Raw genomic sequence first — 24,419 nt, 5'->3', positions numbered from 1 at the left:
CAATGCCTGATTACATTACCAAGAGCAGATCTCAGCTCCCTCATTGGTTACAGCAGAAAGTTCAGTTTGAATAGATCAGTGATGAATCACATGGCAGTTTGATCAGACACATCTTGCTTTACATTGAAACTCTGTATACTTCACAAAAGTCTGGAGGCTTATGACAAGTATCTTGCACATATAAAGAATGATTTGCACTCATTCAGCCATTCAGAAAAAGGAAACGGTGACAGAATCAGTGATGATTTTAGTGTGTCAAGAGTCAAGACAACAACTGATGTACAAAAATCATTTTTCTTTTTTTGTCATTTTGTCATTTTTCAGTACAAATATCTAAGCATTCTTAAATCAAGATCCATTTACTTGAGAAGAAAAATGACAAGATTTTCATTATGAAAAAAAAGTATCTAAATTAAGTGAGTTTATGCTTAAAACAACAACAAATGTGGGGTCAACACATTTTTTTCAGTGTAAAAAGAAAACAATTAAATCAAAAAGAGCAATTGAGTTACACTGCTTTATTATTATTCTACACCAAATGATGGCATCTCCACAATATAAAAAGCACTCGGAAGGACGGACCGTTTTAGTCCATATCCAAAAGTTAACCCTGAACACGGATTGCTTTACTCCTTGTTGAAAAGTGCATTTATAAAATAAAAATTAGTCAGTCACAATTACTTTTGAAAGAATTGTACTCACTATTATCATGTAGCCAACACTAATATAACAAGATTCACAAAGCCTTAAATATTGACAGTTTACAGCATTGCTTTTGCAAATACATAATTAGAAATACATAAAATTAACAATTTCACAGTAAGTACTCCTTTGTTCGTGTTCAGTAAACAGTGAGATAACAATGACTGTTTCTTCGAGACATTTTTCTTCAAGAAATGTGTAATTGGCAAATCTTGAAATAATGTGTGACAGACCTAGAGAGTAGTCAGTCACCTTGCAATCACAGATGTTTTTTTCTTTTTTTCTATCACACATTCCTTCGGTTAATTTTCAATCTCACTAAACAGTGGTGATGCTGCCTTAATCATGTTGAGATCGCATTGGTTTATGTAGTGTCTGCTGTCAAGAAGAGGGCAGAATTAACATACTCATCTCCCATCTGCTATGATAATCAAAACAAAATTACTACCGATAGATTTAATCAACTGTCGACAACAGACTCTAGAATTACTTGAGGACAAATCCTCTGTATGTTGGTATTTTTGAACGCCTTTAATGGTTCAAATAAGTAACCCAACAAACTCCTGTCACAGTATTTGAATGAAAAATACTATAGTCTAGGAAATGGAAATGTTTTGCTCTGTGGGAGAGAAAAGACTTTTCTGCTGACATTCACATTGTAGGACATTCATTCATTCAGGTAAAAAAAAAAAAAACGGGGATAAATAACCACTGGCATTTATTCTGGAACTTCACCAAAGTAAACTGGAGTTGGGGTGTAAATAAGTAAAAATATACAAAATAAGTAAAAATTCTTACTGCAACTTTCAGAACATCCTTACCAGTTTGAATATATGCTTAATAAAAAATATTTATTAAAACTGATCTGCAAAAACAGCTTGTTCTGTTCTTCTAAATCACTGTGAATAAAAAGTACAAAGTAGGACAGACAGAAACAATTATTCCTAAACGTTGTGCTTGTCCTGGCTTTTGCTCCACATATCCTTAACAGAGAGCTGAGGTTTATCTTTAAAGAGATTCCAGTCTGACTTTAACAGTTTCACTACAGATTAATTTGTGAAGCTGTCACAAGATAATGCAGGCCGAAGGAAGGGGTAGTTAAACTATACAAGAAAAAACCTGAAAGGAAAGTAAGTGGTTTATTCCACATGCAAACAGAGAGGGTAGAAAATGGTAATGAAAAATTAAATGATGACTGGTTTTGGCACAGACAGGAAAAAGCATGCTTGAAGAATAAATTAGCTTTAGGCCAGTGAATCACAGTGCTACATACATCCAGACTCATGAGCGTCAAATATTATTTTTGCCTAAAACCTACTTCTGTCTATGTCAAACAATTTAACAAAAGTCAACACTGATGAACAGGGCAACCAGTGTGAGTTACTTACTACATGTTCTGTACAGTGAACAATCAGATAAATCTCATTTTAAAAGGCTCATTTTACCCAGTTTTGGCACGAGTTTAAAAAATATGGTATTTAAAAAAAAGAACTCCCCCCGAAATTTATTTCAGCATTTAGAGGCATTTGTCACAAATGAGGTATGTTTAAAGCTGCAGTCCGTAGCTTTTTTGGGGTTAAAAATGATCCAAAATACATATTTGAGAAAATACATAACCAGCCAGTGTTCAAAACTATCTGCTTGCCGTAGCTCGATTCAAAGCGGTACGCTTGTAATAATGTTTTTAATTCCAGTGGTACTGGTGGATTTCCGCGGGAGATTCGAGCATGTCTTTGCGTCATTACGTCACATCTGTACACATAAAGAAGGAGTCTCGGCTAGTAGGCTATATTCTGTGTGAGGATGCTGGAGGTGGAGATTTATAGCCTTTTCTCACTGCACTTGATATAATTAAACTTATCAATTTGATGGCGGATCCAGAAAGGTTCAAATGACAATCACCAGTGACAACTAGAGATTCACCCGCTGTAAAATGCAAAAGACTTCGTTCGGACTTTGGAGTGGGTAACTTACAGAAAAAAAGAGACTGCAACCGGCCCATGAGAAAACAAAGATACATATCGGAAGGACATTACATGTAGTTACGCAATCCTGACGTTGATAACAATTTAAGAACAAAGTATAATTTGCACGGTTTTGCGTGATATGATAACTTATAAGCGATTGTTAGATTTAATCAGCGCGATTTACTGCAATGTCAGAACCAGAACAAAAGTGGATGTTTCTTACTTTCTAAAATTCTTATGTTGGTCATACTTCCAAAAAGAATAATCTGTGATTCTGAATGCCAGTATCCACACCGGCGCGGTGACTGATAGCCTCACATTCTCCTCAAACATTGTGTTCATCCGCGCTGTGCCGTGTCGAGGGTGTTGAAGTACAACTCACGTAAAGTTGATAATTCCGCGAATGACTGCAATTGCAGATTTCGAACAGAGATGGCGACAAAGAGGAAAAACGCCGGACTGCAGCTTTAATTTTAGTATTATGATGTGCCTGTGCTGTGCCTAAAATCCCAGATTGTAATCCAGAAACAATTAATGATTCTGGATTATGGCAGTTCTGATACTTTCAGATTGCATATAAAATAAAATAAATAAATAAAATGATGTACTGTTAAATCCCAGATGTTTACATCAGTATACAGTAGTGAATACACAAAATGATTCTGTTTATACATAACTTTACAATAATCTTGTTTTTTTAACTGAATATATCTTTACAAATTGCAGTTTACAAGACTACAGTTGATAAACTCCCAGATGTGCCAGAAAGTACATTCATGTTAACAGCAAATGACTGTTCAAAACAAATGTGAGTAAAATTCATTTTATACACAATTATATAATCTTAACAAATAATGTAATTTTAAATTTTTTTAATGAAATAATAGTCTTTATTTTAAGATATAATGAGCCTGTTATGTAGCCTATACATCATTGTCATCTAAAAACTTAGAGAGAAGCTCCTTCCATGCTGCATTCAGACACGTTCTCTAAATCTTCCATCACCAAGTCTTGCTCGTTGACGTGGTTCATCCTCCTCGAGCTGTTGTTCTCCAGGCTATTAAGAGAGATCGGCTCTGTGGAGGGTTGCAGGTTTACCGGCTGCACAGAATTACCCTGCACCCTGTGAGAATAGGTCCGATGTTGACCACCGACAGGACACAGGCCGAACTTCAAGATGGCCTGAAATCCACGGCGGAAGTTCTCGTTGAAGAACCCGTAAATTATAGGGTTGACACTGCTGTTGAAAAAGGCTAGCCAGTGGGCGAAGGGGTAGATGTAGATGTTAATAAGCCTGTACTGATGTTCAGTAAGTTTAACATAGTCTGTTAGCATCATCAGCGTCCACAGAGGCAACCAGGACAGGATGAAGAGCAAGGCCACGATGAGGAGCATTTTGATCACTCTTTGTTTTTTCTTTGACACAGAGTGACGGTTATCGTGGCCAGGTTTGGACCCCGCTGGCATAGCCGTTTTAAACAGAGTGATCCCAATCCTTGCGTACATGATCACTATGAGGGACAGAGGAGCTAGGTAAATGTTGGCAAACAGGACGGTTGTGTAGATCTTCCTCATCTCCTGGTTGGGCCAGTTTTCCCTGCACCAGTAGAAAGGGCTCGTTCGGTTGCCATCTCCCAGGAACACGCGGATGGTTTGTTCTTTAGTCACTTGAAGCATGACGCCAGAGGGGCACATGATGGACACTGCCAAGACCCAGATTATCACAATAATGAAGGTGGCTGTTGATATTGTCAGTTTCTGCTTGAAGGGATATACAATACATCTGAATCTGCAAAAGAAAGCAACAAGTTAAACATTTAACAGCTCTATGAAGAAACAGCGGTGTTTTTATCATGCCGTCACACTAATGACTGAGGCTATTTCAGAGTTTCTTCTTTTCAGTATTTTTGGAGATGAACAATGACAGTTTTTCAAAAGATGTTTCGCTCTCATTTCCTGTTCTCTCAACTCAATATGTCTTGGTTAATAGTACTGTAGCGAACTGAAAAAATGATGGACTGGTTTTATTAACTTGAGCACCTGTGTGGCCAATGCTCCTGCCTCGCAGACAGCAAACTCCAAAATTTCCCCCAGTTCCCGCCCACACATAACTGCACAGGCTCGTTCTTCGGGAGAACACCCCACCCCTTAAAGCCCCACACAAACAGAACACATTACACATGAAAAGAACATACATGCACTTATATCACACCTGAATAGAACATAAAACACTCTTTAAACTTGCTGAATAATTTTGATCGGAAAAAGGTTTCTAAAGACCAGATTGTTTGTTTCACTATAGATGGCAGTGTTGGGGAGTAGTTAACTACAAGTAGCGACGCTACTAACTTAACTACATTTTTCAGTAGCTTGGCAGTAGCTCAGTTGCTTTTTAAACAGTGTAGCTTTTCCAGTAGCTAACTACTTTTTGCAGCAAGTAGCGGTGTAGCGCAAGCAAAAGCTACATTGCGTTTTGTCGAGCCTGCGTGAATCAGCACGATGCAAGGATATTCTTCTTCTTGTTAGATTACAAACTAATTTTTTGCCATTACCGCCACCTGTTGTTTAATCACGCATCTTGCGGCTAACGGTTCACTGACGTACAGAAGTGGGTTGACACACCCATATTATCCATGATGGAGCCAGACGTGGCGGCAGATTTGGAGGATGGAGAAACAACTAACGTTAATTACCCATGGCCTATTAACCATCTCACAATCGTTATTTTTGAGAAAATGTTCTACATGCAATTTACGTTGGATGTGTATTTTGTTCTTGCAATGTTGTATTTGTTGCAATTTTGCACTTTTGACAAACAGTCTGAGATATTTGAGTGTTGTGTGTAATAAAACAATACTCTTTGAAATCATAATTGCATTGCATTGTTTTAAACACTAAATATTTTACTTAAAACATTCCCCAGACACTTATTCAGTTATTTATAATATACGTTGTTCAAAAAAAGCTAAAGTAGTTTCAATGTAGCTAGCTACTTTTTGATAGTAACTTGTTGTGTAGCTAACTACTTTTCCAAAAGGGTAGCTTGACTGTAGTTTAACTACTTTAACTTACGAGTAGCTTGTCAAACTACAGTTTCAGAGTAGCTTCCCCAACACTGATAGATGGTTAGTATGATTAACTAAAATAACCTATTTATAGTTGTATCTGTACCACTAGTAGGTTCAATGATGGAAGCCCATTTACACCATGGAATAAAAAATATAAATGTTAATTACAATGTATTATCTCGCAATTCGGTGGAATAGGTGGAAAGTAACGAATTACATTTACTCGCGTTACGTAATTGAGTAGTTTTTTTGTGTACTTCTACTTTTTCAAGTAGTTTTTAAAATCTGTACTTTTACTTAAGTACGTTTTCTTTGAAGTATTGTACTTCGCTACATTTGAAATCATATCCGTTACTGAGTAAAAAATAATAATACAAGAAAAGAAAAAAAAACACACTCCGGAAACTACTGCATTGATTGAAAGGCGGGAGAACAAACGCGCAAAAAAGGTGATGCAGAACCAGCTGAAGCTGAAACCGAAGTGCCAAGCGAATTATGGCCAGTATGAAAATACTTTGTAGAAAAAAGCGTGGTTGTCCTCGAGGATAGATATCCAATTTGCAAAAAATGTGGACGCAAAGTGGCTGCAAAAGGAGGATATAGGACACCATCCCTCCTGCAGATAAAGCCAAGGCATGTCCCGATTTACGTGATGCAGAGGGAACCCCGGAATCCAGTCATGAAAATGAAATTTACATAACGCAGATGTCACGTAAAACAATGGAAAGTAGAACTGTGCAATAAATCCAATCGCGACATGGTCTGTGAATATTTAAGCTAAGCACAAAAATACTGCATGTAAATATAACCCTATTTGTTCTGCTGAGCTGCGCCGCTTTGTCTACTAACTACATACTCAAGCGTGACATTCAGAGTCTCACAAACAATTTGAGGATATGAATACATGAACATTTCCAGAGCTGCTCTGAGAGAACGCCTAATGAGCATTTTCATAATTTTATTTGAGATAAACCATTGTCAAATACACTTTGAAACACTTTTTTACACTTTTGGTCTTCACTACAACCCGTCAAAATAAAAGTTTGGTTTTACTAGGAGAAATTAGGACAGAAATATATTACTATAGGCATACAATAGAACGTAGCCTACTTCTCTAAATAATAATAATAATAATACATTTTATTTAAACATTATTTAAAGGAATAAATTTTTTGTCCATGTTTTAATTTAGTAAATCTGTTTTTGCAGCGCTTCCCCAAAAAATAAAAGGACACAATTTTAAATTTACATTTGATTACAACCGTTTTTGATAATATATTTGGATTAAATCATAAAAAGAAACCGTAATTTTCTGAATAAAATACATTTCATAGGACAATATTTTTCTTAAACATTTTAATAAATGATTAATGTTAAAAAATAAGTTGTTAATCTAATTCATTATCAATTATCAAATTTAATTGATTAGACATGTTTTATTGAAATTTTAATAAACAAAACAAACAAATGGTTTCAAGTTTGTTATAATAAAAGCATTTGTTTGAGTGAGATGAGTCTGCCCGGGTTTTTCGAAATCGCCCATAATGTCCAGGATTCGGCTTTTGCGTTCTACAGTCGCCATTCATCATGTTTACTGCGGCGAGCAGGACAAATGAGGGCCGCTGGAGAACGGCGCGAGGCCGGTGCAGTGATTACCGATGAGCGACACCTGTGAGATGCACCGGCCTCGTATCTCTCACGGAGGAGCGGGAATTTTCTTAGCAATGTCAAAACACACATCAACCGATCACTTGTTTAGCATTCATGTAAACACTACATTCAGATTCACCAATCGGAATGAATTCAGTTAGATTAAAACAAAAGGTGTGCCTGTAAACAATGAATGGCTAGCAGAAAGCAAAAGCTGAATCCCGGACATTTTGGACGATCTCGACGTCTGGGAAAAAGAGGATTGTAAACTACTACTATTTAGCTTTCTCCACAGAACAAGAGCCTGCTAGCTTAGCTTCCAAAAAAAGATGTCTGACACTATGTGTCCATTCTGTGAGTGAGTTAATAATTCATTAATACTGTAAACCGTGATATTTTCTGAGACGTTATCATACTGTGAAAATCTCATACCATTACAAGCCTACACGGGAGAGTCCCCCACCCCCGCTGTTAAAAAAGTTACTCAGTAACTATTCTCTGAGTAAATTTTAAATGAGCTACTTTTTACTTTTACTTGAGTAGATTTTTAGACCGGTACTTTTATTGTACTTAAGTAAAATTGAATTGAAGTAGTAGTACTTTTACTTGAGTAGAATATTTTATTACTCTTTCCACCTCTGCGCAATTCTGTCTGCAACTAATGCATTCGTAGAGGGTATTTTCACTGATGACATCTAGGTTGATGGAGCAAAGGAACAAAGCCAGTGTGGACCTCATCAAAAGTGAACTGGTGAAGGTTAGCCTCAGTTACACTTTCCATGACTTCTACAGACACACACTGGACAAGAAGGCTCTTCTTAGTTCAAGATGCACTGAATCCGATTAAATTCATGCAATTTATATTCAGTTTATTGTATTTAGTAGACTGAATTGGTAGAATCTCTGCAAATTGAGTGCAATCACACAGAGCTGGTCACAATTATCATATTATCATCCAATGTTAATGCAAATAGGATTTCCATCGAACATAAATCAATATTTACAAAGTCTGTAATTGCTCTCCCACAGGTCCTGCTTTGTCCCGCAAAATCACATCTGCTGACCCGCAACAGAAGTGGTCAGCCTAATAGTGTTAAATAGTGTAAAAAATAAAATAAAATACACACCACCTTTGATTGGCCTTTTCGGTTAAACACAAATGAAAAGTGCACTCGATTTTTTAGCACTCTTAATAGTTCTAAAGTACAATTGGTTCGTAACAAAAAACAAACTCTCTAAGAGAACTGTTTAAAAACAAGGATATATACTAATTTGATGTTTTAGAGATGCTCTTCAGTGAACACTACTCTTTAAAAAAAAGTCTTTAAAAAGACACTTACTTGAAAGAAAGGAAACAAAACCAAAGGAGAAGCTTTATGAGAAGAAAGAATATTAACGATATCTCTAATGTGGAAGAGTAACAACTAGTGACTGTCATTAGGGGCCAAGCCCCGAAGGGGCTGAGGCACCTATTGTATCTGTTAGTTTTCTTATTATTATTCCGTAAATGGAAGTCTATGGCAGCCCTATGAACCGTAAGTAGGAAAATGATGAAATTTGGCACACTTATAGATATGGTTATGAAAAGAAATTGAGCCAAATTTTGAGTCTCTAGAACCAACTCTATAGCGCCACCACCCGTTCAATAATTCAACATTGAAATGGTTATAACTTTTGAACCCTTTGATCTAGAGACATGAAACTTGATACACCTGATTCCTCTCATCATTCTGATAACAACCAATACCTTACATTAAGACCCCGCCCATTACAGTAGTGGCCATTTTGAAATGTACAGTATTCAGTTTTTTCACTACTCCTCCTTCAAATTTTGTCCAATTTTCTCCAACCATGTGCTCAAATGATCGTCGGACTGAGCCACATAAAAGTACTGTTCCCGATTTTTTTGTTATACTGTAAAAAAAATGTATAATATCTCAAACTTAACAAGGTCCACCCAAAATTGGCTAAGAGGCTGTATCTCGGCCAAAGTTTGATCAATCAAAACGAAAATTGGTACACTTCATCGGAAGCATGTTCTGAGGTCCCATGCCAAAGTTGGGAATAGCGCCACCTACGGGTCATGAGATATGACAAATTGCTATTTTGGCCAATAACTTTTGAACAGTTTGTCAGAAAATCATAATTGTGGTATCTATGGATTCCTTGCATCATGCCGAATCCGTGGATATTGCCATGATGGGATGTACCACGTGTCCGCCATTTTGAATTTTGTCATAACTTGCAATATCTTTTAAACTATTTGAAATTTCTTCACCAAATTTGGTATGGATCATCATTAGCATGGCCCGAAGGTACCTGAGAAGTTTGATCACAGCGCCACCTAGTGTTCCAGAGATATCATTGTTTTTTGAAAAAACGCATATAACTTTTGCTAACATTGCTTGAAATTTGATTTCTTTTGAAATTTGATATTATGTCAATATATTCCTTGGCTTATGCCGATTTCAACGATATCTAATTTGCTATTTTTCAACAATGTGACTGGCCGCCATATTGGAGCGAATGTAAAACAGTTGTTTCGCTACTCCTCCTTCAAAAATTTTCCAAAATTGTCCAAAATTTGCTCAAATGATCTTCGGACCGAGCCGCACAGAAGTACTGTTCCCGATTTGGTAACACTTTACTTGAAGGGGTGTACATAAGACTGACATGACACCTTCATAACCATGACATGACATATGTCATGAATATGAAGTAGGGTTTATGCATGTTTATGACAACTGTCATTAAGTGTCTTTCGCTCAATAATGACATTTTGAAGGGAAATATGACATTGTTTAAGATGTCTTTGTTATGACACCTTGACATAAACCATAATATCATAACCTGTCAGTGTCTTTGTCATGACAACTTGACATTAAATTAAGTTAAACTGTCATGTGGTTGGTTTTGACATTGGCTGTCATAAGGCCATTATAACTGTGTCATGAATATTTTTCGTGACCTCAACTACAGTGGTACAAATTGAATTTGTCATTAAACAGTTATAATGGCTTCATGACAGCCAATGTCAAAAGCAACCACCTGACAGTTTAATGTAATGTTAACCAATAAAGCTAAGTGGTTTCTTAAGTTTGATAATTAATCTGCTATGTCATGTTTATGACAGGTTGTGTTGTCTTAGTAATGTCAAGTTGTCATGACAAAGATACTGACAGGTTATGATGTATTGGTTTATGTCAAGGTGTCATAACAAAGACATCTCAAACAATGTCATATTTGCATTAAAAATGTCATAATTGAGTGAATGACACTTAATGACAGTTGTCACAAACATGCATAAAACTTCCTTCATATTCATAACATGTGTCATGTCATGATAATGAAGGTGTCATGTTAGTCTTATGCACACCCCTTCAAGTAAAGTGTTAGCCCCGATTTTTTTGCTATATTGGAAAAAAAAAAGTTGTCGTAAATTTAACAAGTTCGACCCAACATTGGTTCAGAGGCTTAAACTTGTGAACAGTTTGTCACAAAATCATAAAATTGGTGTCTATCGATTCATTGCATCATGTCGATGATATCTATTTTGCCAGGATTGGATGTACCACGTCATAAGCTAAATTAGCATTAAGCTAGCTTACCATGCTAATCTGGTTAACATGTCATGGAACTTTTTTGTGAACTCATTCTCACACTGAACGAATCCCGAACCATTCTGGTCGTGGGTTCGAGTCCCATGTGGGATGACTTTAAAATTGTGTATAAAGTTGTCATTTCAATTCCTTCCGGCTCTGCTCTGCTGTTGGTGCTTAAATGCTCGCTGTGGTTCATTTACATGTATATTCAATTTGTGCTGTTTTTGTTCTTGCGGCTCTGCACTGCCATTGGTGCTTAAATGCTTGATGCGCTGCTGTACTTGCTCTGCTTGCTGTACTTGCTGTACTTGCTGTGCTTGCTGTACTTGCAGCTTGCTGTACTTGCAGTTTGCAATACTTGTTCTGCTTGCGGTGCCAAGCCTTTGAACTTTGCTGTACTTGTTCTAATTGCGGTGCCTTGCAGGGATTGGCCCCGTGTTGCTGCTTGCAGCTATATTTGTAAAGTGTTATTGTCTGCAGAATAGACAACAAATATAAAAAGTGTACCCTTGTGTTTTCCCAAACTATCCAAATAAATGCTGGGTAGGATATAAATCAAACTACGCTACAAAAGTACTACAAAAAGTAAGTACACCGTATTTATTAAGTGCCTGAATGCCTGCCTTCCAGGCTCTTCAGCTTCTCTAGTGGTAAGTGGGAGTACTTACCATGAATATATTATGTACAGCATATAATACATACTCCTCTGCACACCTGGAACATTTATGTAGCCTATATTTTCTATATTTTCTAGCTGTGTCCGAAACCACCCTGTTAGTTTTGTTGCTTGTCAGACGAACATGATCATCGCTGTAAGCCATGTCACACTGTAAGATCTCAGTTGTCATTAATGTCAGACTGTAGGACAGTTAAGAAGACGCGTTAAAAATGGACGCACCCAAGAAAACTTGTCCAGAGTTTTACATCATCAATCAACGACACGTTCAGTGAGAGTGAGCTGCATTACACGCTGGATTGAAATGATGGCTACAAAGAAATCTCTAACGTTAATTTTGGTCACGGCTTGTCTTGAAAAACAAAGACAATGTGATGGTCGTCATAGGAGAAGTCACACTGCAGGACTGTGAGTCAAATCTTCTAACACTGTCAGAATTTCGTCTGATGTAAAATTGTATCGCAATGGTCATTAATCGGCTGTCGGTGAACATTTCAAACTAACTATCAAAGACTTCAGATTTTAGCCAAGGATCAGAGGATTCTTTTAGGATTTGCACAATTGGTCTCAGACGGCCAAATCGTGGCAACAATCGCACAGTGTGCACCCGCCTTTAGTTGACAATTTCATTCCCTATATAATGCATAATCATTTATACCCATAATGCACTCTGATTAATAGCACACATGTATTCGCTTCAATACAGTGTTACCCCTATTGCAAAAGGACTGAAATCTTTATTTTGTACTGGTTGATTAAAAAAACTATTTAAAGATATATTACAAACCAAAATTATGCAGATTGGTTTTGAATTGAATTTAAAAGTTTTGACTTTTTAACCTTCAAAGAAATCAATTCTGACCAGTTGCATGTTTACAGTATTATTATTACACCATATTACAGGCACATTGGCCATGAAGTCTATTTTTTTGAGGGGGTCCATGACTTATCCATACATCCTTCACATTTCATATTAATGGTCAGAATAAAAACAAACTTGAAAACTGAGGTCAGACTAAAATGTTTGCCTTAATGAGTGTATACTTGATTTTATGCACTACTTAGTAATGGATGAATCTAAAATAGTTCAGCTTTGTGGTGTACTATGAAGTGTTTGTTATAATGCCTTATTGTCTATAAAAAAATAACTTGAAAACTGAGGTCAGACTAAAATGTTTGCCTTAATGAGTGTATAATTGATTTTATGCACTACTTAGTAATGGATGAATCTAAAATAGTTCAACTTTGTGGTGTACTATGCAATATTTGTTATAATGCCTTATTGTCTATAAAAATAAAATAAAAAAAAACTTGAAAACTGAGGTCAAACTAAAATGTTTGCCTTAATGAGTGTATAATTGATTTTATGCACTACTTAGTAATGGATGAATCTAAAATAGTTCAGCTTTGTGGTGTACTATGAAGTGTTTGTTATAATGCCTTATTGTCTATAAAAATAAAAAAACTAACTTGAAAACTGAGGTCAGACTAAAATGTTTGCCTTAATGAGTGTATAATTGATTTTATGCACTACTTAGTATTGGATGAATCTAAAATAGTTCAGCTTTTTGGTGTACTATGAAGTATTTGGTATAATGCCTTATTGTCTAGATATCCACATTATATTGATGGCCAGAACAATCAATTACAAACTACAGACAGGCTACTCACTATGCTGCAGGGAAGGAATCAAATAGACAGGAAACATACAACGAAACTGTAAAACATGACCTCAGATGACTACTTAACACACAATTAAATGTGATTCCATGTGTAAAAATGTAAGAGGAGATGAGGGTTAATTTAACACTCTGATTCACCGTCTGGTAGTATTAAGCAGGAACAGATGCACTTCAGCGATGACACACACACACACACACACACACACACACACATAAATAGACACCCAATCCAGCAGTGATATGTTTTCATTTCACTGCTTCCCCCAAAGGCCCCATGTCGTGATGATATAACAATGACATCAGGTGGGTATGGAAGCCCAACTGTCCAATCTAAAGGAACAGAACCAATCCGAGAACAATAGTCTGTCTGACTCTGGACACAGTCTGGATCTGGACCTTCCAGTGGACTAACGCCTGTTTCACACTTACTCCGTTTGGAGTGTGTATGCGGTGCATATTTTTTCCGTACCCATGTTGGCAGGTTAGAGCTTTCCCACTGCAAGCTGATGCGGTCCGGCAATGCGCTCAAGGAGCGGTGCGTGTACAGCAGTGCAGTGATCGTTTCCTGTGCTACATGCGCTGAATTAAAGTGACAGCTCATGGTTCATGGTCAAAATGAATGCGGATTGACATAAAAATGTAGTAATCTCACCATAAATGCATTTAATTAAATTATACTACTATTTTTCACAGATATCTTTTTTTTACTTTACTTGGCGCGCTACTCCTCCCGCAGCTTGTGTCACAGACCAACGAATGAGGGATCAAATCTTGTGGCCTCACGATAATTTTTTTATATCAGTCGATATCGATAATTAGTTTAATGGCAGATTTTTGCTCCTAAGTGAAAGTTTTAGAAACCAGTGTGTTCATTGTGGTTTTAAACTACTCTTTATTGTCAGAACATATCATGACAAACACTTGCCAAACATATATTTCTTAGTTTCTGCATGTGCTAATGGGGGATATTGTTTCAAGTCTTGAAACAGGTTTGTGTTGCCTGACTTTGATGGCACGTATCTTCAGCACGGTTTGCAGTGCAGGCTGCAATGTTAATATTACATGTTTTATCTCGAAACGCATATTTGACAGTGAGTTGACAGTAAATCTGCATCCTAACTCAAGCTAATACTATGTTAAATGTATGTTCATTAACAAAGACAGTATTATCTGTTAAAATAAAAATTAACAACCACATTTTTATTTGGTAAAATGTAATATTCTGACTGTTTGAGTTTTATTAAAATGAACATTGGTTACCCAGTATAATGCATTTAGATCATGATAACCACAGATAAAACCAGGCATAGCCTATAGCGCCTCACAAATGATCTGAAAATCATCCTGCCTAACCATTCACATAAAACCAGATTGCTTTAAAATGTGAAAAACATTTTTTTTTTTAAAGGCAATATGCGAATGGGTGTGAACGGCCCAACCCCCTCATGTATAATTAGGTGATTCTCACCTGAGAAGACAAAGATGCATTCATTTCATTCAGGTGTGTCACAAGAAAGAATGCAAGGAAAATATATATACATATATACACACACACAGACATATACACTCACCGGCCACTTTATTAGGTACACCTGTCCAACTGCTCGTTAACACTTAATTTCTAAGCAGCCAATCACATGGCGGCAACTCAGTGCATTTAGGCATGTAGACATGGTCAAGACAATCTCCTGCAGTTCAAACCGAGCATCAGTATGGGGAAGAAAGTTGATTTGAGTGACTTTGAACGTGGCATGATTGTTGGTGCCAGAAGGGCTGGTCTGAGTATTTCAGAAACTGCTAATCTACTGGGCTTTTCACGCACAACCATCTCTAGGGTTTAAAGAGAATGGTCCGAAAAAGAAAAAACATCCAGTGAGCGGCAGTTCTGTGGGCGGAAATGCCTTGTTGATGCCAGAGGTCTGAGGAGAATGGCCAGACTGGTTCGAGCTGATAGAAGGGCAACAGTGACTGAAATAACCACTCGTTACAACCGAGGTATGCAGCAAAGCATTTGTGAAGCCACAACACGCACAACCTTGAGGCGGATGGGCTACAACAGCAGAAGACTCCACCGGGTACCACTCATCTCCACTACAAATAGGAAAAAGAGGCTACAATTTGCAAGAGCTCACCAAAATTGAACAGTTGAAGACTGGAAAAATGTTGCCTGGTCTGATGAGTCTCGATTTCTGTTGAGACATTCAGATGTTAGAGTCAGAATTTGGCGTAAACAGAATGAGAACATGGAACCATCATGCCTTGTTACCACTGTGCAGGCTGGTGGTGGTGGTGTAATGGTGTGGGGGATGTTTTCCTGGCACACTTTAGGCCCCTTAGTGCCAATTGGGCATCGTTTAAATGCCACGGCCTACCTGAGCATTGTTTCTGACCATGTCCATCCCTTTATGGCCACCATGTACCCATCCTCTGATGGCTACTTCCACCATGTCACAAAGCTCTAATCATTTCAAATTGGTTTCTTGAACATGACAATGAGTTCACTGTACTAAAATGGCCTCCACAGTCACCAGATCTCAACCCAATAGAGCATCTTTGGGATGTGGTGGAACGGGAGATTCGCATCATGGATGTGCAGCCGACAAATCTGCGGCAACTGTGTGATGCCATCATGTCAATATGGACCAAACTCCCTGAGGAATGCTTCCAGCACCTTGTTGAATCTATGCCACGAAGAATTGAGGCAGTTCTGAAGGCAAAAGGGGGTCCAACCCGTTACTAGCATGGGGTACCTAATAAAGTGGCCGGTGAGTGTATATATATACATATATATATATATATATATATATATATATATATATATATATATATATATATATATATATATATATATATATATATATAAATAATCAAAATATAAATGAAAGTCAAAAGCACATTTTTAGTCATACCTGGAAACAAATCCTGTTCAAATAGGTTATATGGGCCATTCAATAGAATTGGTTCAAAGTTAGAGTTGGAAACATCTTGAAAAGAAAATTGTCTTTTTCCATAAATCTCTTATAAAGTATTATTTTTTAAAGTAGGACAATACATTTTATTATACATATTTCAAAGTTAAGGATTCATTATTTTGATATAGCCTATAGCTGGAACAAACACTATAACAGTTGATAAGTTTATTTTTGACAAAACATACTATATATTTAACATATGAGCAGAAACTGCTAACAAAAGCTTATTTGATGTCTATTTTAGAGTTAAAACTTTATAATCTATCCTAAACTAGTCACACACACACAGAGAAACATGATTCAAATTTAAACAGTAGGCTATTTTTGCGTTTACAGACACTAAATGTTGTTATATATCGCGATTAGAACAAACCACAAGAACAAAACACTTACAGTTCAGCTCGTTCCTCGAAGTGAAAATAAACCAGCACTTGTTCTGAGGTAGGTAAATGTCCCAGGATTATTCCTCACAGCCGCACAAGACGACAGTACATTAATCTGACTAAATATAGTGTGTTTACCAAGTTTATGTGGGCGTTTACACGCCTCAATGTGTTGCTTCAGATCATTAGCGTTTGAATAGCGCGCGCTCTCCGTGGGCGTCACATTAGTGGAATAATGAGATGCGAGAACGATAATGAGAACGGCTGACACCTCTCTCTTTTTATATAGATTACACAAAACAGGGAATATTTATTTTAGTTTTAAATTAGATAATTTAAAAGTACAAACTTAAATGATCATAAACATATATTGCTCATGTCTGAGTGAATAGAATTAGCGGAGTTTTGTTTAAGTTCAGAGAATTGCTCCAGAAAAAAAGTTCACGGACACGGAGAGGCAGAACGCACACCCTGTTTATTTTCTTTATTTTACAAAAGCACAATATTTTATTTCGATTGTAGGTGGGCACATAAAAAGGACATTTAACAGTTTTTTTTAAATATGTTTCATTACTCTGTATGACCAGAAATGATGGAGTAGTTTAAGTCTATTTTTCTGCTATGTGAAAAAAATCTGCCAAAACGCAAGGGTGCGTTCTTGGTCCCCAGAGGGTTAAATATAAACCTATATAGAGGTAATACATTGAATAATAAGTTGTTTAAATTTAGTGTGTTTAAACGTGAATAAGTCTATGAAAGACTGTATAACTGTAGGCTACTGTGTACAAAGAGAATTGCAATTCTGAAAAAAAATTCAGTAACAACTTTTGGATTAGAAATAAAAATAATGAATAAATGGTTTGTTTGTGGTATACAGCAGAGCAGATCAGTTGAGCTCCGCAAATGCAGTATATGTGAAAGCACACAAGTGCGTGTTGCTCCTGCACCGTAGTAACATTTATTTTTGTTAATGTTGTATGATAAGCAGAACAGCTAAATCTAGAATACAAAGACATTTGTAAGAAGTATTTATTTATATACACATTGTGGATGTAAATTCATATTGTTTATTCCTTATTTCATAGTTTTAACCTACTCTTATTAAAATATGGAAAAGAACATTCCGTGTCTGTGAAGTTGATGAGGGGGAGTTTAGCTTGCTGTTGAAGTATACAGAGGATGTATATGGAGTAGGGGTGGAACGGTACACAGAAGTCACGGTTCGGTTCATACCTCGGTTCAGACATCACGGTTCGGTACGATTTCGGTACAATGGAGGGAAAAGCAAAACAAAAATGCAGAAGGCATTGTATTTTTTAAATAAGTTTTATTAATAAAGGCATAGAACCATTTTATTTGTAGTGCACTGACAATAGTTTTATATAATTAGTTTATTAATTAAATTAATAAAAATACAAAAAGACCTTGCGATATGTTTGGTAATTGTACTATTAATTTAAAATTATTTTGCTATATTTCAGATCAATATATTTGTTTTCCTTAATTTTAATTAACATTATTAATTGACAATGTAACATTATTCTCATCTGAATTATAAATAATTGATTTCTGTATAAAATAATAGTACCATTAAAAACATTCGATTTTCTTTTTTAATCAATGTAGAATGTGTAAGATTAGTGCTCCGAGGACAAGAAATGAAAACCAATGCAATATGACGAATGTCCAAAAGATGGGACCCACAGACTGTTTTGAAATGGAGTTGGATAAATATGTTTTGCTTTTAAAACAGTGTGTGTGTGTGTGTGATTTTGGTTGGGTGACAGTTGTAGGTTACAGTTTGACAAGAGTTTAAAGTGTGACAAAAGCACAATGTTGTGTTTTATTGCGAGTGTACACAAATATAAGTAAACACTTTGCAGGTTTAATGATCTGTACAAAATGACGGAGTATGTTTTTTATGTTTCCACTGTTCGATCGCGCGCGTGCGCGCTCTCTCTCTCTCTCTCTCGCGCGCTCTCTCTCTCTCTCTCTCTCTCTCTCTCTCTCTCTTGCATTGCAATCTTGACATCGCAGCCTGTTCATTATGCGGTCACGGTCACACCAAACGCGAATAGAGCGTCAAATTTGCGTCTACATCGACGCTAGTCGAAAGCGAATAGGACGCGCTAAAGAACCCGCGTATCTAACAGTAGTTCCGCATTACATTAATTAATTTGCACGCGAGTTTTATTTATTTTTATACCGTGTATTCTCCGTGTAAATTCGTGCACCGAACCGTGACGCCCGTACCGTTTCGGTTCGATACGAATACATGTACCGTTCCACCCCTAATATGGAGTACAGTAGAATCAACAAAGAGGTAATATCTTACCTACATCCCAATTATTCTTAAAAATCAACTAGCCTCATTCATGAAACAAGCTGAATTTCTGTGTAAATCACTCTTTCTTAAATTATCTCTGTGAACCAAGTTCAACAGTTTAATTGCTGAAAATTACAGAAATTACCGTTTAGCAAGACCTATATCTCTGCATCAGAATATCATATAGAGATGGGAGTTGGCTCGTTTGTTTCAGTTGTTTACCGGAATTTCCCCACTGTGGGACAAATAAAGGTTTTCTTTTCTTATCTTAAGTAAAAATGAGGGCAGTCGGAGCCAGACAGAGCCATAGGGGTGGAGAGATGGAGTGCAGTGGACGGCTCGCAATGTCAGACCAAGGTGGAGCCAGAGGATCGAGGGAGCCCAGTGGAGCCATAAGTCCGATGGTCAAAGGTGGAGCCGACGGAGAGAGAGGAGGCGTCTGGACAATGGGCCGAAGTGGAGTGACGGGATTGATGGCTGGAGGCAGAGCCAGGGGATACCTTCATCCAGGAGGAGCTGGATGCCGGAAGGCCCGAGGTGGATCCATGTCACCGAGTGGAGGCAGAGAAGGAGGAGCTGCCTGAAGTTTGAAGAGGATGAGGGAGAGGGAGGCTGGGTGGGAACTCTGGAGACTTCGATGAGCGGACCGAACCAGCTGGGAGGCAAGAGATTCTAAGCTGGGTGGAACCAGCGTAGACGCAGGAGAACTGGACGGGACCAGCGGGGACAGGATCGGGATAGTCTGTAAGGCTCGCCAGATGGAGAAATCCACGAAAGTGGTCCTCAAGGCTTTGCTGCTCTTGCTCGAGGCAAAGCTGTTGGACTGCCAGTAAGTCCATCTTTATGGGTTCGTACTTCTGTCACAGGTGTGGGTTGCGAATATAAATCACACAACACAGGAGTAGATCAGTATTTAATCCAATAATCCAACAGATAACAGGTCGTAGAAACTCAGGAGATAAGACAACCACTTAACATTGACGAGAACGGACAGAGAACTGCACAAAATAGGGATAATATATACACAGACTAAGGGGCTGTTTACACAACACCGTTTTTAACTAAAAACGTAAAACCTTTTAGGTGTTTCGGCCGTTCGTTTATACGACAATGGCATTTTGGGTGCCTGAAAACAGGTTTCAAAGAGCAAGTTTTTTTCTCAGTGTAAACAACAAAAACGTGAATCTCTGATGACGATATGCACGTGCGTATTACGTGTTCATTCTGTAGAGTTACATCACCATCTAATGGCCTGGCAGCAGAATGGCCAACAAAACAACTCCTCTGCTTATTTTAGCTGACTGGCCTGCTGAGAAAATTCTCACAACGCTGTACAGCCACAACATCCAGTCTCCTCTCGGAATCAATTTTCACGAAGAACTCTTTCAATTGAACTTCATCCAACTTTGTCTTCGCAAGGTTTAGTTGAAGCTGGTGGTCCTTCATCCAGCCAGAGTTGCTTGTGGTCCGGGCCAACCCAACACTACACCACAACTTCTCCATTCAGCTAAGTTCGTCATCCATAACTCCATCAAGGTCAGCCAGGAACCTTGGACTTGTGATTGATGATCAATTGAACTTTACAGACCACATTGCTAGAACTGCCCAGTCCTGTAGATTTACCTTATACAACATTAGGAAGATCAGGCCCTTCCTATCAGAGCATCCTACACAACTCCTTGTTCAAGCACCTGTTCTATCCAGACTGGACTATTGTAATGCTCTCCTAGCAGGTCTTCCAGCTTGCACTGTCAAACCTCTGCAACTGATCCAAACTGCTGCAGCTAGAGTGGTCTTTAACGAGCCGAAGAGAGCACACATCACTCCTCTCCTCACAAACTTGCACTGGTTGCCAGCTGCCGCTCGCATCAAATTCAAGTCACTGACTTTTGCTTACAGAACAACCACTGGCTATGCTCCCTCCTACCTAAACTCATTACTTCAGACTTACGTGCCATCCAGAAACTTGCTCTGCACGTGAATGCCGTCTTGTGGTGCCATCTCAAAGAGGCACAAAATCTCTTTCTCTGACCTTTTTCGGGTCTGTTCCATGCTGGTGGAATGACCTGCCTAACTCAACCAGAGCTGCTGAGTCCGTGACCATTTTCAAGAAACGGCTGAAGACGCATCTTTTTCGGCAACATTTGATCCATTAATACTAACACTTTATCTACTATTCTATATGTATTATCTTTATAAAAAATTGTTTTAAAGTACACGTAATGCGTTAGATTAAACTGGGAAGGGTCATAGCACGTGCATATTGTTGTCCTATTGTTAGTTTAACGGCTTCTCTTGTTCTCATTTGCGTCTGCTATATGAATAAATGAAAATGTCAATTCTTCCTGGAAAACATCCCAGAAACGCCCGCAACTCCATCGACTCCAACACCATCCGGATCCAGGAAAGCCACTGCCAAACGAAAGCACTCCTCCCGTTCCACCAACCCACCGGCTCCAAAGAAATGGATGGAACAGAGACCCGGCAACATCGCACCGCTCGAAAATGAGCCTTCTTCTTTCCACACAACTTTGTCGACGCCTGCTCCCATGGCTCCCGTTGCTGCTGCAGATGCTGCTATCTCCACATCATTCATCATGGGACCTGCTGACCTTCTACCACGCAGATCCTTAGCCACGGCTCTCCCAGCGTCCACCACCGGAGCCCCGTTTTTTTCCACCAGCCGCTGCTATCTCTTCCCAGCTGCACGCCCAGATCCTCGCAGGTAACTATATTAATCTGGTAAAAATCCTGCTGTGCTCAGAGAGTCAAGATAAATGCATAGTTGACTGTGGAGACATATTTGTTATGTTAAAAGATAATGACCAACAGCTGTCTAATTGTCTAACTATGCCCGAGTTTAACATGGCTTTCGGAGTCTTTAGAGACATAATCTGTGAAGTATATCTATTATCTCAGACCTCGCCATAACTTCGGTTGGACTCTTTTCTGCAAGTAGCATAAATCTTTCTCGGCAAAGGCAGATATGTACATTCAACGGTTCAACCAAAGACTGGACTGGTCTGTAGTAGATTTGGCTTTAATAAGCAAACATTTTACCGGTCACCACGTTTTGTCTAGCTCCTTGTGTGGTTCTTTTGCACATACTCCTTCTCTGTGCCCGAGAAGTGCTAAAACTCCGGCAGGCCGTTTACCTAGAGATTAAGCAGCAGATAAGGTTACCAAGTGATTCATACTCTAATGTGTAAATATACACTCACCGGCCACTTTATTAGGTACACCTGTCCAACTGCTCGTTAACACTTAATTTCTAAGCAGCCAATCACATGGCGGCAACTCAGTGCATTTAGGCATGTAGACATGGTCAAGACAATCTCCTGCAGTTCAAACCGAGCATCAGTATGGGGAAGAAAGTTGATTTGAGTGACTTTGAACGTGGCATGATTGTTGGTGCCAGAAGGGCTGGTCTGAGTATTTCAGAAACTGCTAATCTACTGGGATTTTCACGCACAACCATCTCTAGGGTTTACAGAGAATGGTCCGAAAAAGAAAAAACATCCAGTGAGCGGCAGTTCTGTGGGCGGAAATGCCTTGTTGATGCCAGAGGTCAGAGGAGAATGGCCAGACTGGTTCGAGCTGATAGAAGGGCAACAGTGACTGAAATAACCACTCGTTACAACCGAGGTATGCAGCAAAGCATTTGTGAAGCCACAACACGCACAACCTTGAGGCGGATGGGCTACAACAGCAGAAGACTCCACCGGGTACCACTCATCTCCACTACAAATAGGAAAAAGAGGCTACAATTTGCAAGAGCTCACCAAAATTGAACAGTTGAAGACTGGAAAAATGTTGCCTGGTCTGATGAGTCTCGATTTCTGTTGAGACATTCAGATGTTAGAGTCAGAATTTGGCGTAAACAGAATGAGAACATGGAACCATCATGCCTTGTTACCACTGTGCAGGCTGGTGGTGGTGGTGTAATGGTGTGGGGGATGTTTTCCTGGCACACTTTAGGCCCCTTAGTGCCAATTGGGCATCGTTTAAATGCCACGGCCTACCTGAGCATTGTTTCTGACCATGTCCATCCCTTTATGGCCACCATGTACCCATCCTCTGATGGCTACTTCCACCATGTCACAAAGCTCTAATCATTTCAAATTGGTTTCTTGAACATGACAATGAGTTCACTGTACTAAAATGGCCTCCACAGTCACCAGATCTCAACCCAATAGAGCATCTTTGGGATGTGGTGGAACGGGAGATTCGCATCATGGATGTGCAGCCGACAAATCTGCGGCAACTGTGTGATGCCATCATGTCAATATGGACCAAACTCCCTGAGGAATGCTTCCAGCACCTTGTTGAATCTATGCCACGAAGAATTGAGGCAGTTCTGAAGGCAAAAGGGGGTCCAACCCGTTACTAGCATGGGGTACCTAATAAAGTGGCCGGTGAGTGTATATACTCCTATTAAAGAATGGCTTCATTGACACTTCAGTTAAAAAAGCGGGCATTCCAGGGTTCTCAGGATGCTTAGAACACACAATGTTATCTGGCAACGAATTCAGTCAGCAAAAAAGGAGAGGAAGGAGCTCCATGTGACATTCCTGGATTTGGCTAATGCATATGGTTCAGTGCCACATGAGCTTCTTTGGGCAGCATTTGATTTTTTCAGAGTACCAATGTCAATAACAAATTTAGTGAAAGCCTATTTTGGAGATTTGCAATTTAGTTTCTCAACTCCAAAATTCAGCACCGCATGGCAATGCTTAGAGGTTGGAATAATGGCAGGATGCACCATTTCTCCACTGGCTTTTACCATGGCAATGGAAGTAATCATTAGGGCATCAAGATGGGTAGTAGGAGGAGAGCGCTTGGCTTCTGGGTTGCGACTACCACCAATCAGAGCATACATGGATGACATGACAACCATGACTACAACAGTAGCCTGCACTAATCGGTTATTGGGGAAGTTAACCTGTTAAGCTTCAAGCCCACTTTTGAAAAATCCCCAGAAATCACATACCCAAACTGAAACAGATACAGTTCATGAACCCTTTGCACTAAAAGCACAAGTATGATCTCATTTGAAAGCTGACACCTGGTTGTTTATTGTAAATGTAGAATGAATTATTGTCATAATGAAAAAAACAATTTTAAATAGCTTCAAAGTTTTGTAAAGTTATTAGAAATTTATTTTTATGAAACATCTTTATGAAAATAAAATGGAAGTTGGCCCTGGAGCAATCTAGAAATGCACTGCAGCTAAAGCCACATGTCTGACCATTTTATATTTAAAATCTGAAAATGATAAGTATAAAACTCTGTATTTAGTTAAATGTTTTTCAAGATCATGTCAAATTACTTTATTTTGATTAGACTCTATTAGCAAACTGATGTTTAGTCATCCTCTGAGTCATCTATTCA

The 24,419-nt window shown here is 38.4% G+C and overlaps 1 protein-coding gene across 1 annotated transcript in view; it reads right to left on the bottom strand.

Moving 5' to 3' along the window:
• Positions 1-3,617: 3,617 nt before the first annotated feature.
• npffr2a (neuropeptide FF receptor 2a) overlaps positions 3,618-24,419 on the bottom strand; it is a 56,111-nt gene continuing 35,309 nt past the window's right edge. Inside the window, exon 4 of the mRNA XM_056233391.1 lies at positions 3,618-4,458. Within this exon, the coding sequence (XP_056089366.1) occupies positions 3,618-4,458 (841 nt within the window). The remainder of the gene's footprint in view (positions 4,459-24,419) is intronic.

The sequence above is a fragment of the Rhinichthys klamathensis genome, unplaced genomic scaffold (assembly GCF_029890125.1).
Source record: "Rhinichthys klamathensis goyatoka isolate OS25496 unplaced genomic scaffold, OSU_Roscu_1.1 h1tg000369l_1, whole genome shotgun sequence".
In the NCBI taxonomy this organism is placed as follows: domain Eukaryota; kingdom Metazoa; phylum Chordata; class Actinopteri; order Cypriniformes; family Leuciscidae; genus Rhinichthys; species Rhinichthys klamathensis.
This window is presented reverse-complemented; position numbering and strand designations above follow the sequence as displayed.